At 36.9% G+C, this 15,321-nt stretch overlaps 2 protein-coding genes across 12 annotated transcripts in view; both read right to left on the bottom strand.

Moving 5' to 3' along the window:
• The window catches only part of rg (A kinase anchor protein rugose), a 187,893-nt gene that overhangs the window by 129,576 nt on the left and 42,996 nt on the right, over window positions 1–15,321 (bottom strand). The window lies entirely within an intron of this gene.
• On the bottom strand, window positions 9,410–10,590 carry Rpn13R (Regulatory particle non-ATPase 13-related). Its single transcript, XM_044393607.2, is given in 2 exon segments — window positions 9,410–9,961; window positions 9,964–10,590. Coding segments are annotated over 2 exon segments (774 nt in total). The 5' UTR covers window positions 10,507–10,590; the 3' UTR covers window positions 9,410–9,730.

Raw genomic sequence — 15,321 nt, 5'->3', positions numbered from 1 at the left:
ATATATATTAAACATATTCAAATAGTTTGAGACAATATTATGGACCATTAAGTTTAAATACATTTTTTTTTATTAAAGAAGCGTAAACAATTTATAATGTTGTATGGCAATTAACAAAAAGTATTAAGCCTATCGAAATGTAAAAAAAAATTTAAATCGGGCTATTCATTGAAAAATTATGAGCAAATAATGACTTTTCCGATAGATGGCGCCATTTTCACGCTCATTCGGCTAAGTAACGGGTATTTGATAGTCGATATACTCGAATTTAGCGTTCTCTTTCGTTTTCCTTGTATTACTCATGTGGCAGTTTTTCGTATATTTTTTGTTCTCAGTGCTTGAAATTGAGCTGAACTGAGTTCGCTTCAGTTCTTGACGGTACTGCACGTTTATTTATTGTGTATTTGCATTATTAGAGCAACTCAACCGTGAAAAGCAACGAGGGCGAAAAGGGGGTTGAAGGGTTGGGGTTGGGTGCCCGCCCGCCAGCAAGTGACCATCGCAACGCTTTCCGATGGACAGCTGACTGAACTGAAATTGACTGAGCGACGTGTCCTTTGTAGTCCTTGCAGGCACACCTACACTGCTACACTTCTACACTCCTAGGAACACTCACCAACTGACTCACACCCCCGCATTATTATTGGCAACTTGTAATTTCGTTATGTGCCCAGCAGCAAAGGACTGGCAAGGATATATAGTATAGTATGGCTGTATATCGGATATGTACATATGGGTGGTACACAACAGAATGAAATACGTATGTTGATATTTTTAGACAGTCCTCCTGCATCGGCCCATCGATCCTTTTTGCTTGTGTTTGTTTAGCTAATAGAATCATCTCAACTTTTTTTTTTTTTACTTTTTTCTACTTTTTTTCTCCATTTTTTCCTACGTCGCCTGAAACTATAGACAAGTATTTGCTAAACACGTACACACACACACACACGAGGTCCACTAATAAACCCACACACTCACGTATTTTGTGGCACGTGGTGGGAGGGAAAAAATGAAGAAGAGGAAGAAAAGTTAAGGCAATCCCCAGAGGCAACCTGAAGTGAAGCTATTAAAAGCAGAATATAACCAGGGATACATAGAGAAACAATTACTAAATCTTGGGGTAGAGGTTTAAAATAAATAATTTACTTATGGTATACAATATATACTTTCTATAATTTAAAGGCATTTTAATTTTCCCAAAGAAACAAAACAAAATGGTCGAAGTTACATGGATAAAATTGCCCGTTAAGAGGCAATAAAAATATTCATATTTAAGAATGTTACCCTGAGTGTCTCATAAGACATACATCCTCAAGAGCAGGGGTTTTCGTATCCCCACCTCCACCGCCCATGAAGCACCCCACTCACCAACAATTCCTTGAACGAACATCAAACATTTTTGGTTGCAACATTGCCAAGTTTGACAAGCCAGAAGATTGAGTACGTGCTGCACATTGACAAATGGAACGCGCCACGAATCTCTGGGATTATTTTGCGAATGGTATGGGAAAATTAGTAGATAAGGGAATATATCTGGGGGAGTGCGTGTTGGGTTGGGATGGACAGGGCACCCAACCCTCATGATGGATCAGCCACTCGAAGGGAGAACTTCTTGGGGAAGAGGAGATTTCGCGTCGTCTTACGTGCAAATTGCATATTTGTCTGGGGACCATAACACTCACCTGGAAAAAAAAAAAGAATAGAGAAGAAGAGAGAAATTCAATTAGTTATCACGTCAAATTGCGATTTGATTTGTGTCGAGGTTGTTGAACTTGAAAATTGAATTTTATATCATGTTGTGTATGCAAAAGGTGGCCAGAGGAATGCTAAAGTTGCTAAGCTCTTGAAAAAGTTTTCAGACTGCAGCAAAGGTTTCATCGGGTCAAAACTTTTTATCAAAGCCAAGTGCTTCAGTTAAAACTTTGTGCAATATTAATTACACAATGGAAAAATTAAAAAACAAAACACGAATAAAAAGTTCACACTCGCCGTTTAAGATGTTTAGAGTTTAAGGTCGACTAAATGAAATTATAAATATTATATTCATGCGCGGACCCACGAACCCACGCGAATCCACGCGGATCCGCCAATCAGGTGAAAAAAAAAAAGTAAGCAAAAAAAATTGTTCTGATATCCCCCAAAACAAAATCCTAGATCCCCCACTGATGAAAAAAATAATTAGTTTTTTGATCGTAACAATGGAAATATTGATCCACTGATTATATTATTTTATGTTATACACTCTTTTGTTAATTATAATTTATCCTCTAAGCTCGAAAAGTTTATACTTCAATATTCAATGTTAATGCCTATCCTACTTGCCAATTAAAAATAATTTTATTTTCCTTGCACTTTTCATCTTTTTTCTTCAATTTCCCCCATCAAACTTTAACATAAGCACCCAAGCTTAAAGCGTTTTTTAAGATCCACACATGAATAGGTCTCGGCTTTTCCTTTTGGCCCAACTGCAAGCTCTAGAGGTCATTGCTTGGTCTTTTGCCCCAACTCCCGAATGGATCGCCCCTGGGGGCGTGGCAAGTGCTCCATAAGAAGTCATCCTCGTTCTCATTCTCAGTCTCCTCGTCATCGTCATCGTGGCATTGACAAAAGCCCCAAGTAACTTGGCTCTTGTCTCGGTCGCCGTCTCGCTCAACTTGGCCGGCTTATGCTTTCAGGCACACACGCATTCAATTTGCTAGCCCACACAGACACCCACACATGGCCTATTGCACTGAGAGAATATTATAAATAATATTTGCTTTTTTCTTTAATTTATTATCTATCACATGAGTATCTGTTGGGAAACATTATTTTATCGAAGTATATATTCCAAATCAGTACAGTTTCAGCATGTACATTTTTAAAAATTATTTTTTTGTGAAATAAATACTTAAAAATACTTTTGTAATCTGAAAATATACAAAAAATCAATACTATCGATAAAGGGACCAAAAAATTATTTTATCTAAATTTTAAAAAAGAATCGATTAACTCGATAGTGCTATCCATCGTTTTACCAGCCCAACTTTAGTTTAGTGTAGTTTTGCTTTAAAAATTGCTTTTGCTCCAGGTGACCCCAAATAGCTGCAAATAAGTGAAACAGAAAGAGGCAATATTTACATAAACCAGATAGGCAATTAACTTTAGTCCATGGTCTAAACAAATTTAATTTAGTATCGAAAAAAATATTTATTTGATTGCCACTACAAATTTTTTTTGCAACTGTTTTTGTGCCATGAATTTTTAAAGCCAGCAGCAGCCAGCGAAGCGACGACGACGACGACGATGACTGAAGTGGGAAATCAAATGTTTGTAATTAAAATTAAATATTCTATTAAAGGATCAAAACTGCAAGCCAAAAGGATACAGGATGGATGCAGATGCAGCCAGTAAACAGCAATCAAAAGCGGAATATGCATATAAAGTAGTCACCCGCATGGAGCTCTGAATGGGTGTGTGAATGCGGATTAGTGTGTGTGTGTGTGTGTGTGTGCGAGTTGCTCTGTATATATTTCATAACACAAATGTTTAATCAACGCAGCGGGACGAAAAGGACGAAAGGACACCGAGGACAGCGAGGACAGCCTAGACCGAAAATAAATAGCACATCATCAGTGTCAGCTGGGGCCAAAAATGGGAGTGGATGTGGGCAAATGGTGGGAAATCGCAGGCTGAAGTCATGGAAAAAGGGATGTTGGTATACAAAACGTAAGGGTTTGAAGAAGAAGAAGAGGGATCTAGGGGAGGAGTAGGAGAAACCCAATGCATTTGGGAATCCAGAATCCTGAATCCAGCAGCATCGACTGACATTACGTTGCGTTGCCTACCAAGTGCCATCTATGCAAGCGTGAAATGTCAAGTGCTCAAGTTTGAATTTGGCTTGGCAAACATTCACTCGTACACACACACTCTCTCACACACATACACACACACACACTGACAGAGATACCACCAAAGGCAATTGGGAGCAAAAGGCAAACATGGCCAACTGCACAAGCCAAAGGCAAAACATTAAAACAAACAAACAAACACATACGAATGGGGATGGATATCCATTTAGTTTGCTTCTTACAACATCAATTAATAATTGAAAAATATATATATATAAATCTATTTGCCAACGAAATTGCGGAAATTGAGATGGGCTTCGTTGATTCAAGATGAAAGAGTACGGTAAACTGTGTAATTCTTTAATCAACAAAAGTTATTTACAAATGTTTCAATAAATCTCAGTAGACCTTAAGGATTTTTATTTTTTGTTTTTAAAAATTAATAATTTAAATTGTAACCATAATTTACATTTACATTTACCGTGTTCAATATAAGAAATCAAACCTACAAAATTATGTCATTTAAGCATCACCATTAAATAATTTTATCTCAATTGTCAGATGTATTGACAATTATGTTGTTTTTAAAAATTAAATAATCCAAATTGCAAATTTATCAAATTTTGTATTTATCCCGTTCAATATATTACAGCAATTATTAAAATTAAACAAACTTCTAAGTATCACCCTCACATAATTGTATCTCTTTATCAAATCGATCATTTTATTTACTTCCATTAATCCAAAATGACAGCTGGCATATTGCTAATGAATGATGACTGCAAAAGATTACGCATACCGGGAAATCATTAAACGGAAGCGATTTAAAACGATTTTTGCGTTAGATGTTTATACTGAAAGGCCCCATCAAAACCAATATTGAAACATTTTAGCATTTACTTTCATCAAATATTTATAATACCGAAGCGTGGCTATTTTCCTTTTTTTTGATGGCTTTGCGTTTTTAATTCGTTGTGCAATAAGTAAACATTAAAACTGTGTAAATGTAATGCATGAATAAATGATTAAATAAATATTTATAGAGTTTAAGCCGGATTCAAAGCAGTTGTTAATAATTTCGAATTATGCAAATTAAGGTAGCTGTAAAAAATAACATCACCACCTACAATTGATTGTCGCTTGTGTTGTGAAAATTATGATTGGAGCACAAATGAAATAAATTGATTTGCAATTGATTATTGATATGATTTGGTTTTGGTTTATGGTTATTGGTTTTGTGTGTTCGGGCTGGCATTTTTTTTTTTTTGGCTGCAAAAAAACCGCAAAATTATGTTTAGATATTATCTTTTTTAATTTTCTCCCCTTAGCTATTTGTGTTTTATATTCGAATTGACTAGCTGGATTATCTCTGGTAGATTTATTAGCAAAAAAAAATAATATTACAAATAATTTACATCAATTAAAAATATTTACGTTTCCTTATTACTCACCAATATTTTTATTTGTTGATAAATAACATAAGAAAAATTTAATTACAAGAGTAAAAAATTCATTTAGACCTCATGGAGATTTCCACATATTCGACTTAATTCCGATTCCTTTTTATTGTCCTGCCCAGATTGTCAGATGTGCTCAAAAATTACCCTCGCTTTTCCCATTTCGCATTTCCCCCTCCCAAATGTTTGCATTCCGAACCGCACACACAACAAACTCTGGTTGGCCGGCAATTTCACGTTTATATTTCGCCGGATATTTCCCTTTAGCCCTCGTCGACTGCATTCTGTGTTCTACATAAATATGAAATTTATTAGTGAATGTTGCATATCCTTTTGTGCGTGTCAGTTCCGGCTCGGATTGCATTTTCGCAGTCGGAAAATCGAGGAGGACAGGACCGAGGACCAAAGGACCAGAGGACCCGACCCGGCAACAACATCATTATTGGACATTGCCCAAAAAAGCCATTTCTCCCTTTTGCTTTTTTTTTTTTGCTTCTGCGAACAGCCAGAGAGCTTTATTGCCATTTCGTTTGGACGGTGGTTTCTGCGATTTTAATTTGTTAAATGCACTTTTGTCCTCTTCATCTGGCATATCGGGCGGTGCACTTAACCCGGGAATGACAGCAGGGTCAAAGTTATTCAAGGGATTCGGTAATTGCTGGCTTAAATCGGAATAAATTTGAATTTAAATTTGATGAAAATAAAGAGAGAGTTTTTTTTTAGTTGAAATTAAAATTATTTTGTCATTAATAAAAATAATTTGATAATACTCGATTGAAATTATTTTTATCAGTTTGTGACCTTACTTTCTGTTAGGTGATTCACTTTTTTTATATTTAATTTGGCTTTTTGGGTGCGCGTCAGAAAGTTTTTCCAGCTTCAGTTGGAAAATTTATTCATTGCTCCCTGCAACTGGGTTAACTTTCTGGTTTGGCGACGCGGGCAAAGCTCGACGGCGACATTTTATTGTTGTCCCTTGGACAGGGTTTTGTTCCCCGACCCGGCCTTTTTCTCCCGATTTCTGCCCCATTCTCATATCCTTGGGTTTTTATTTCTTTTTTTTTTTTTTGAGAGAGGGGAGCTTTTACGCTATTATTTGATTTTTATTCGGGTTCCGTTTGGCCCCTCGCCGCACTTCATGAGTTATTGTCTCATGGACTGCGGCTTCAATGCGAACTAGGCCAGTGACTTAAAAGGAGGGGGGACTGACAGGAAAAGCTGGGGAGAGGTTTTTACAGCCATACTGTCGCTGGCCTTTTTGGCAACTTTTTTCTGGTCTGGCGTCATTTTTTCTATGCACACTTTTGTGGTAGCGATGACAGAGCAGCGATACATAATGGTGGCATAAGATCAATCATTAAAGTTAATTCATAAAATTAACAAAATTAATATTGTTTCTAAAAATATTAAAAACGTTGTAAATGTTAATCGATAATTTTTCAACGTTTTGCCATCTCTATCAGGAAGATAAAAGGAGACACATCAACTGTGAATCGGTGAGAGGAAATGTTTGACCACCTCTCGATGAATGTTTTCTGGTAAGGATATGCTTGAGGCCAGTGCGTTTCCTTAATGCGACAATGTTTGGTCAATGTCAAATGCCTTCCCCATTTGTCTACCATTTTCTGCTGCTTTGTCTGTGTGACTTCCGTTTGCCGCAGCATACGCCATCATATATCTGATATATATATATGAGTTATATGAGTTACCCAAAGCGTTGTGGCATTGACAATTATGACACGTGCTTAAAGTTTTCGACTTTGACTCGAGGCTCTTCAAAGAAATCCTCATTAGAAGTCCCATTGAAGCGGCACACAAATTCCGCATGTTTTGCAATCAACTTAATCAATTGTTTTCGCTTTTGCCATTGCCTGAATTCAAAGTGGAATAAATTTCAATTATGCCAAAGGCAAAATAAAATTGTTTCTAAAAGGTATTTGGTTCTGTTTACTTAGGGATGCGAACTATTTATCAATTGTACTTTTCCCATGAAAATCAACAATTGACAAGTGAGAATGAAAACTGTTGATACACCAAGAAAAAAAACTTGACATGAAACAATGATCGATAAATACCAGAAATTAACCATGCGCATATCAATTCGATCTTGGCGTGATTTTTTGGGTGTAGATATAGTATTCAATAAGCTTAAATTAATATTCAACTATTTCGCTACCGATTTAATAATATTAATTTGTATTTCAATAATTCAAGCATGTAAGAGAAAATTTGAAAATTATTTTATAGCACACATATTGAATAAATTAATTAAATAAAACAAATTTCAGGTTATTCTACTGCAGCACATTTCAGTACATAGCATCACAAATAATTGACCAATTGCCTGAGAGCTCACATGAGGTGGCAAATTCTTTGGGCATTTCCCATGTATTTACCCTCTGGGAAAATACGAAAGAAAAAAAAAGTGAAAAAGGAGCCAACTTTTATTTACATTTAGCCCCAGAATGAAAATTCACTTTGAGCAACAAATGTTGGTTGTTTGTGCCGTAGTATTATACGTTGCATGTGTGGCTAAGATGCTTTGGCTTCACCTTTGACTACAGCAAAAATTCCGGTAATTTCGTGTGTGAATTACCCGAGGATTCCCTTGCTCCATGCTCTTACTCCTTGCTCCTTGCCAGTTTTAGTTTCAGTTTCGGTTCCAGCTGCAGCTTCAGTTGTGTGCTTGATTATCAAGCACCAAAAGCTGTGTGTTTGTGTTTACGTAATTCAAGATGGCAGCAAACCGACAAGCTGAAGGGCAGGAAAATGTGTTGAAAATAGGTGGAGGGAGTAGAGGTCTTCCCCAGTTGTAGTATGTAGTATGTAGTAGTAGCAGTAGTGCCATGGAGCAGTGCGAAGTACAAATGTAATGGCAAATTTTTGAAATTAGTATGCAACACGCATAGCAGTCGAAAGAGCTGGAGAGATGGAAAAGTGGAAAAGGACATGGACATGGAAATGGAAATGGGAATGGCAATAGAGTTTGGGAGCCGAGAGCTGGAAAAGCGGCTAGTTTCACACTCACAGCCCCATTTTCCGCCTTTTTTGGCCCCTTTTCTCTTAACTATTATTGCATTTGCTTCGTTGTGGAGAACATCAATAAGCGGCATATTTAAGCTGCTTGTTGGTTGGGTTTTAAGTAATTTTTATGGCAATTCTCTGCAATGCCATTTACCATTAAGTTTAATGTGGGTCCCGCAAGGCAGCGAACAAGTGGGGAGCATTATTAGTTTTAGTTGTTTGAAATGCGGGGACTTCACGGAAAGTGTAATAGAATTTAAGCGAATTGTACAAGTGGCACGTTTAAAATGTAATGCAAATTGCGGTTGTGTTGCTTAAATTCAATTGAGCAGCATTGCAGTCCAATTAGAAATAAAGTGCAGCCATACTTAAATGTAAAAGCACTCATAGAAAAACCCTGGTCACACTCAGTAATGCCAAATGTACGATATATTATAAAATCCAATAAGAAACAAAGTGCAGCCATACTGAAATATAAAACCAGCCATACAAACAAGTTCTGGTCACACTCAATAATGACAAATGCCATGCAATAGGTCAAGAAAGGGGCAGAGAAACTAATCGTCAAATTTGCTTTTCTCTGCCAGTACTTTCTTTTGCCCTCGTCCAAACTTTAAGACAATGCAACAACTTTGTGAACATTTTGCGTTTCTCAAGTTTTCTATACTTGCCAAAAAAAGAAAAGAGAAAAGAAAATAAAAGAAAAAAAGGGGAAAAATGTATCCAGCCCAGCATTTTCAAATTCTTTATCTGGCCCAAAACCATGGCACTATTCTCTATCTCCACACTGCCCCGCACTGTCCACCATTTTGCCGCTCACTTAGTTTCATTAAAACAACGTGGAAAAAGTTTTCGGTAAAAATGGGCTGAATGAGGAGGACAGGCGCCATACAAATGAGGCAAAAGAAAAGTGCTGTCGCAGGGCGCAGAAGTCTTAAACTCGGTGAAGAACTGAAACGTTGGATCCCCACACAGCCGCACTAACCCGATCCTAAGTACTCCCCATAGTTTACAACTATCTTTGGATTTTTTTTGTTGTATTTGAAAAATTTTCCCCTTTTGTTTTCATCGTTGCTGCTTCGCTTCTTTTTGCATCTGTTCTTTTTTTTTCTTTTATTTTGTGTATTTTATATCAATTTTTAGTGTGCCTTTTTTTTGCCTTTTCCAAGCACACTTTTATCCGCTTGGTCTTTGTCTGGAGTTGTGCAAGTTGTCGTCTAACTTATGGCATCTCATTTATCTTCGTAACTCGAAGCGAGGCGACGGGCCAAGGAGGACTGAAGAAGCAGTTATTGCATTTTGTACGCTTTTTTCTAATTTTTTGTTGTTTTTTTTTATGTTATGTTTTTTTTTATGGTACTATATAGTATACTCATATTTATTTCTCTGTATTTTGACTTATTTATGAGACACTCCGGCTCAATCGGTTGGACCTTCGTTTCGATGCAGGACACGTAGAAAGCGCTCGATATCCCCTGCTTGGGCAGCATTCAAGAGGGCTTCACGATGGTGGTCCTGTGGTTGCAGGATCGAACCCAAGACCCCCGATTGGAGGCCTAGGGAAAAGTAGGACAGGCTTTCGTAGAATTGTGGGGCACGCAAATGGTTCAAAATTATCTGCGTTTCATAATTGGTAAAACTGCTGCCTAATCGAATATCTCCGCATCGGGATCTTGAAATGCCAGGGGAGCAGGAGCAACTTCTTCTTCTAGGACTTGACGCACTTCCTCGATAGCCGGATGATTCTCACTGCCACCGAAACCACGGTGCTGGGTTCGATCCCCTTCCACATCCGTATCGACATCTCCTTCGGCCGCCGCACTCTCATCGTATTTCCTTGGGCCGCTGGCTATAAGTTCGTTGATCCGCTGGCAAAAGTCCGCATCCCTTTCCGCCTGCGGCTCTTGCATCCAGAAGAAGTAACGCTGCGTGGATCGTGTGTACTTGAGGACATATACCCGACCCGTTTTGCATTGATCGATGCGGCGGAACTCAAGGTCGCCCGGCGTGGCAAGAATGTCCAACTCAACGGCCCCGGATCGCCGGTCCATCCAGTGGATGTGCACCTGGTTATCACCGGCGGATCGGCGCACAAAGAGCAGGCCCTTGCGCTCATCGGGCTCGACTATTTTGCCCAGGAGGGTCATGCGGCCGACCTTGTACTCGACCAAATTGGGGGCCTCCGAATCGGCCATATAGATATATGGGGGTACTGGGAATTTTGAAGCAATTACCGGAGCTTCGATTTGTAGATTTAATACATTCTCAACTGCCTACTATGATTTGGAATGTGCTTTATTTTAGAATTTTTAAATTCTTAGTACTCAAAATGTATCTCTATGTTAGAAAAGAACGTCATCTTGTGGTCTACAAATATTGTGTTGCATTCTTTGGAATCGCATTCTTGGAATAGCACTATCGATGGAGGTAATTTAGTACACATCGATGGTTTGAGGGCACTATTTATTATTATACTATCGCTCAGAACAATAATTTAATTTTACTTGTAATTTTTTAATATTTTAAGAAAAAAGGAGTATTTTAAGGTATATATTTTAGAACACGACAGTATTTCAAGTGTTAGGACTCAACGTTGAATTTTGTGTCACTTTAATCACAGAAAAATGTAGATCGTTTTTTTTCCCATAAGTTTTATAATACAAACATAAATTTTAAATTATTTTTTATATAAATATTAAGGAAACTTAATATTTTGTATTTTGATTTGTATTTTTTTTTTATAGTCTCGATAATATTGATAGTGACGACCATCAATGGTCAAAAACATAGATAGTGGACACAGGCGTAAAAGAAATAAAACTATACATTCATTTTGCAAGTATATTAATTGGATATAGAAGGCAATAAAGGTTACGTTTAAAAAAAATATATATATTTTTTAGAGGGGGACACACACATCGTCTCATTTATGGGCTACTTCAGCGTGAGCCATTTGGCTGTCCAGCCTGAGCGGCAATTGACCTTTAATTGCACACTTAAAAGCACATAAAAACGTGGCCAGGATGCACGAGGAACACGAGGAAGTTCAAGGAGCAGACAGGAAAATCGCCAGTGGCCGGAGGTCCTGGGTCAACAGAGGCGTAAGCGAAGTGAGCTTAGTCGGGGGCAATTAAAATTAAAGCGATGACTTATATGGCTTAACGGGCAGCCCGTAAGGTAGTCAGTCACTCACTCGAGCTTCTGGCCCTGCTATTACATCAAATTTTGATGGCAACTATAGATAAGCTTAACGATACATTATCGCAAAGCTTTCAGTTTATCCAACCAATATTGGTTCCAATTAACTTACTTAATATTTTCTTTCTTACAAGTATACATTTGTGATGTTTAATTTCAAATAAATTATTATTTTTTATATTTAGTATTTGTTTTTCTAAATTACCAAAATAAACAAATAGACATAAAACACATTGATCTGAAGACTTACAAAAGCATTACAAAGTTTAAATTTATTATTTCTTAAAATTAATATATTTTTCTAAATATTTCCATCTAATTTTTATTTTATTGTCAGCTCTTAATTTTATTTCCTCAAAATGTTGTCTAATTTTATTTGATTTGGACACATTTAAATCGATCCCAATCATCTTAGATGTATTTGAAATATTTTCGTTTAATTTAATTGGATTAGAGTCAATATGATTGGCATGATTTGTTTTCATTCAATTAAAGTTGATTCGATTGGATTTGTCAGACTGTGTGAAGCGATGTCATGTCTTCATGATGAATTATTCAAGCAGATTGAATTGAAAACGAAAGCCTGATGTAGACACATCTTTTAGTTACCTTACACTTTACACTCTTTCCCAGAGAGAACCAACACACCTTGATTTCTTTTCAATGGACTTCTGCACACGAGCAGATATATATATAGATATAGATATAGCTATGGACCAGTATATATATTCGTTTTAATGACAGGACTCCTGCAGCTTTCGTCGCTTTCCGTTCGAAAGCAATTACAATTTAAGTATTTAATTAGGGAATTACGTGAGCAAACACCCAGCCACCCACACACATGGCGAGGTCAAATAAATGGAAAAGGAAAAAAAAAAAGAAATGGAAAAAGAAAAGAAAAAGGAAACCGTGTATGAAATAAAATAAAAATAAAAGGAGCGTAACGAAGTTGCCCCAATTGTGGGTGGGGCTTACCCACCTGCCCACCTGCAACTACCCCCTATAAATGCCAATAAAAATGAAGCCAATTGCTGTTGCCGCAACAAAAAAAAAAAAAGAAAAGCAAAAGGAACAAGAAGCATTTGAAGCAACTACAAAACAATTTGTAGTTTACGCTTTACGCGTACAGTTCGTCCGTAACGAGAGCACAAGCTGAGACCCCAAGACAAAACATAAAAAAAGGATAGGGAAAATGCGGAGAAGGTGAGGAAAAACCTAAGGAAAACTGGGGGAAAAAAACGTGAGGACGACGGCGAAGGAGGCAAAGGATAAGCGTGTCCTGGCATCCGACTGACTTAACCTACGTCGCCGTTCGTCGACACCCGCAGTCAAGCAAATAGTAAATAAATTCAAGAACTATAAAAACCCAAAAAGCAAACAAAAAAGTATTATAAAGGATTACTAGAGTCGTAGGTATATTTGAAATGTCTTTAAAATCACCTTTAAAGGTGTCTAAAAGTATGCAACTTTATATTTCGAAATTTAAAAACTGATTCCTTTGGCACGCGTTACCAAAACTTTTTTAAAAAACTAAAACAAATATAATATTAATTTTTTAAGAATAAAACTTAAACACTCCCCATTTATAGGTAAATCGTTTTAGTAGCACATCAAAGAAATTCCCAATGAACACCATGGCGTATACGTCATGCCCTTTGCTAGCCATCAAAAAGAAAGCAAGTGAAAAAAAAGCGAAAAAACGCACAAAAATTACAAGCGTTGTGTTGACAAATGCCTTAACTTCAGTTACCAACCCAACCGCTTTTTTCGCCACCTTGGAAATTTCCCTTCATTTTCAGTTTCATTTTTATGGCTACGTTTCGGTTTTTCTTTGCTCCCAATTTTTGTTTCTTTCTCTCCTGCTCCCTTTTCTTTTCTTTTTTGCGGGTATCAATAAATTGACGTCGACCAAAGCTAACAAGAAAAAAAAGTAAATAAATAAAGGGGTGGGCAGTTGGGCGGTAACAGGTAAACAAGTGTGTACATATTACGTGGAGATGTGCCATATAAGGTATGTACGGTATATGACTCTCTGTGTGGGCGACAGTTGTAAATGAAATTATCGCCTTTTTGACTTTCAACCATCACGGCAGCAGCGTTGCGAAATATTTTTCGCTTTTCGCCTCAATTTATGCTCCGCAAATATGTGCGAGTTTGTGTTTTTCGCCAGTATTTGCCCTGCATTAATAAAGTGTTGGCCGTAAATATTATATGGCATGAAATAATCATTTCGCAGCATCTCAAAAGGCCGCAATTTAAGATTTGTAATTTAAAAATCTAGATAAAAAAACGTGAAAATTATGCATTTAAATTGGTTAATGAACGAAATACTCAGAAAAGAGGTAATAAATGTGGTAATTCCCCTTAAAGTTACTAGAAGTGTTAGACTGAATTCAATTTAAGTGTAACTTCGCCGACAAAAGGATAATTCCTTAATTTAATTAACATTTACGCTCGACTTATTTCGTAAGGTTTAATTTTAATCAACGAAATATTTTGCTTCAAATTGCTGCACTACAATTGGCCAATGGCTACAAATGTCGATGGAAGTAAAGCAAGTCCTTCCTAGAGCCATGAATTATTGACTTGTCTTAATTGAACGGTTTCATTGCATTTCGGGCTAATGAAGATGAATATGAAATGAGTTAATTAATTGAAATTTGTCAAGCCCAAGAATGGTGGTTCAATGAACCCAAACCCGAAAAAACCTTCGTTTACCTTCGTTTCTCTTATTTTTTTGTCGTTCTCCAGTTGCGTCATTAATTCATAAGCATGAACTTCATTTGGTGTTTTCCCTTTGTAATTTTCCCTGCTTAGTTTGTACAAGGATGTGAATGTGTGTGTTTAGTGTCAGTCTGGCCAATTAAACGAGTGAAACGAGGAGTCAACTTGAAATTAACACACACTCGCACACGCACGCAAGTTTATGAATCTCAAAAATGCGCCTCGTTGCCCTAAACTAATTTCACCCACACTCGGGCACACTAACACAGGCACGCACACTCACACGCACACACCCACGGTCACGCACACAGTCACGCCACAGGAGTTAGTCCTTTCTGTTGTTCCTGTTGCTTGTTTTCCGGCCAAAGGAGCCAACGAAAAATACACAAGCACACAGGGGCAAATCCTATCTCCCAAAATCCAGCCGAATTTATAGGATACCCTTGAAAATGTCGACATTAGTTTGTTAGTTTTTCAAGGAGATTTATGGATGTTATATAAGAAACAGAAACAAAACAAGAAAGGAAGCTAGCTTCGGCCAGCCGAAGCTTATATACCCTTGCAGATCATTCCTATTAATTAACAAATCGCAAAAATGTTCAATTTTCTAATATTTATCATTAATTTTCCGATGGTTCCTATGACAGCTATATGATATAGTCGTCCGATTTTGATCAAATTAAAATTGAAATTCGGAATTATTTAAAAAGAGTCATATCCAAGAGTAGAAGATAATACAATAAAAACCAAAGAAGCTAGAATTTATTTCCTATTACTTTTCCATTAATTTTCCGATCGTTCCGATTTTGATAAAATTAAAATTGAAATTCGGAAATATTTAAAAAGAGTCATATCCTAGAGTAGAAGATAATACAATAAAAACCAAAGAAGCTAGAATTTATTTCCTATTACTTTTCCATTAATTTTCCGATCGTTCCTATGGCAGCTATATGATATAGTCGTCCGATTTCGATAAAATTAAAATTGAAATTCGGAAATATTTAAAAAGAGTCATATTCTAGAGTAGAAGATAATACAACAAAAACCAAAGAAGCTAGAATTTATTTCCTATTACTTTTCCATTAATT

Source organism: Drosophila takahashii, chromosome X (assembly GCF_030179915.1).
Source record: "Drosophila takahashii strain IR98-3 E-12201 chromosome X, DtakHiC1v2, whole genome shotgun sequence".
NCBI lineage: Eukaryota > Metazoa > Arthropoda > Insecta > Diptera > Drosophilidae > Drosophila > Drosophila takahashii.
This window is presented reverse-complemented; position numbering and strand designations above follow the sequence as displayed.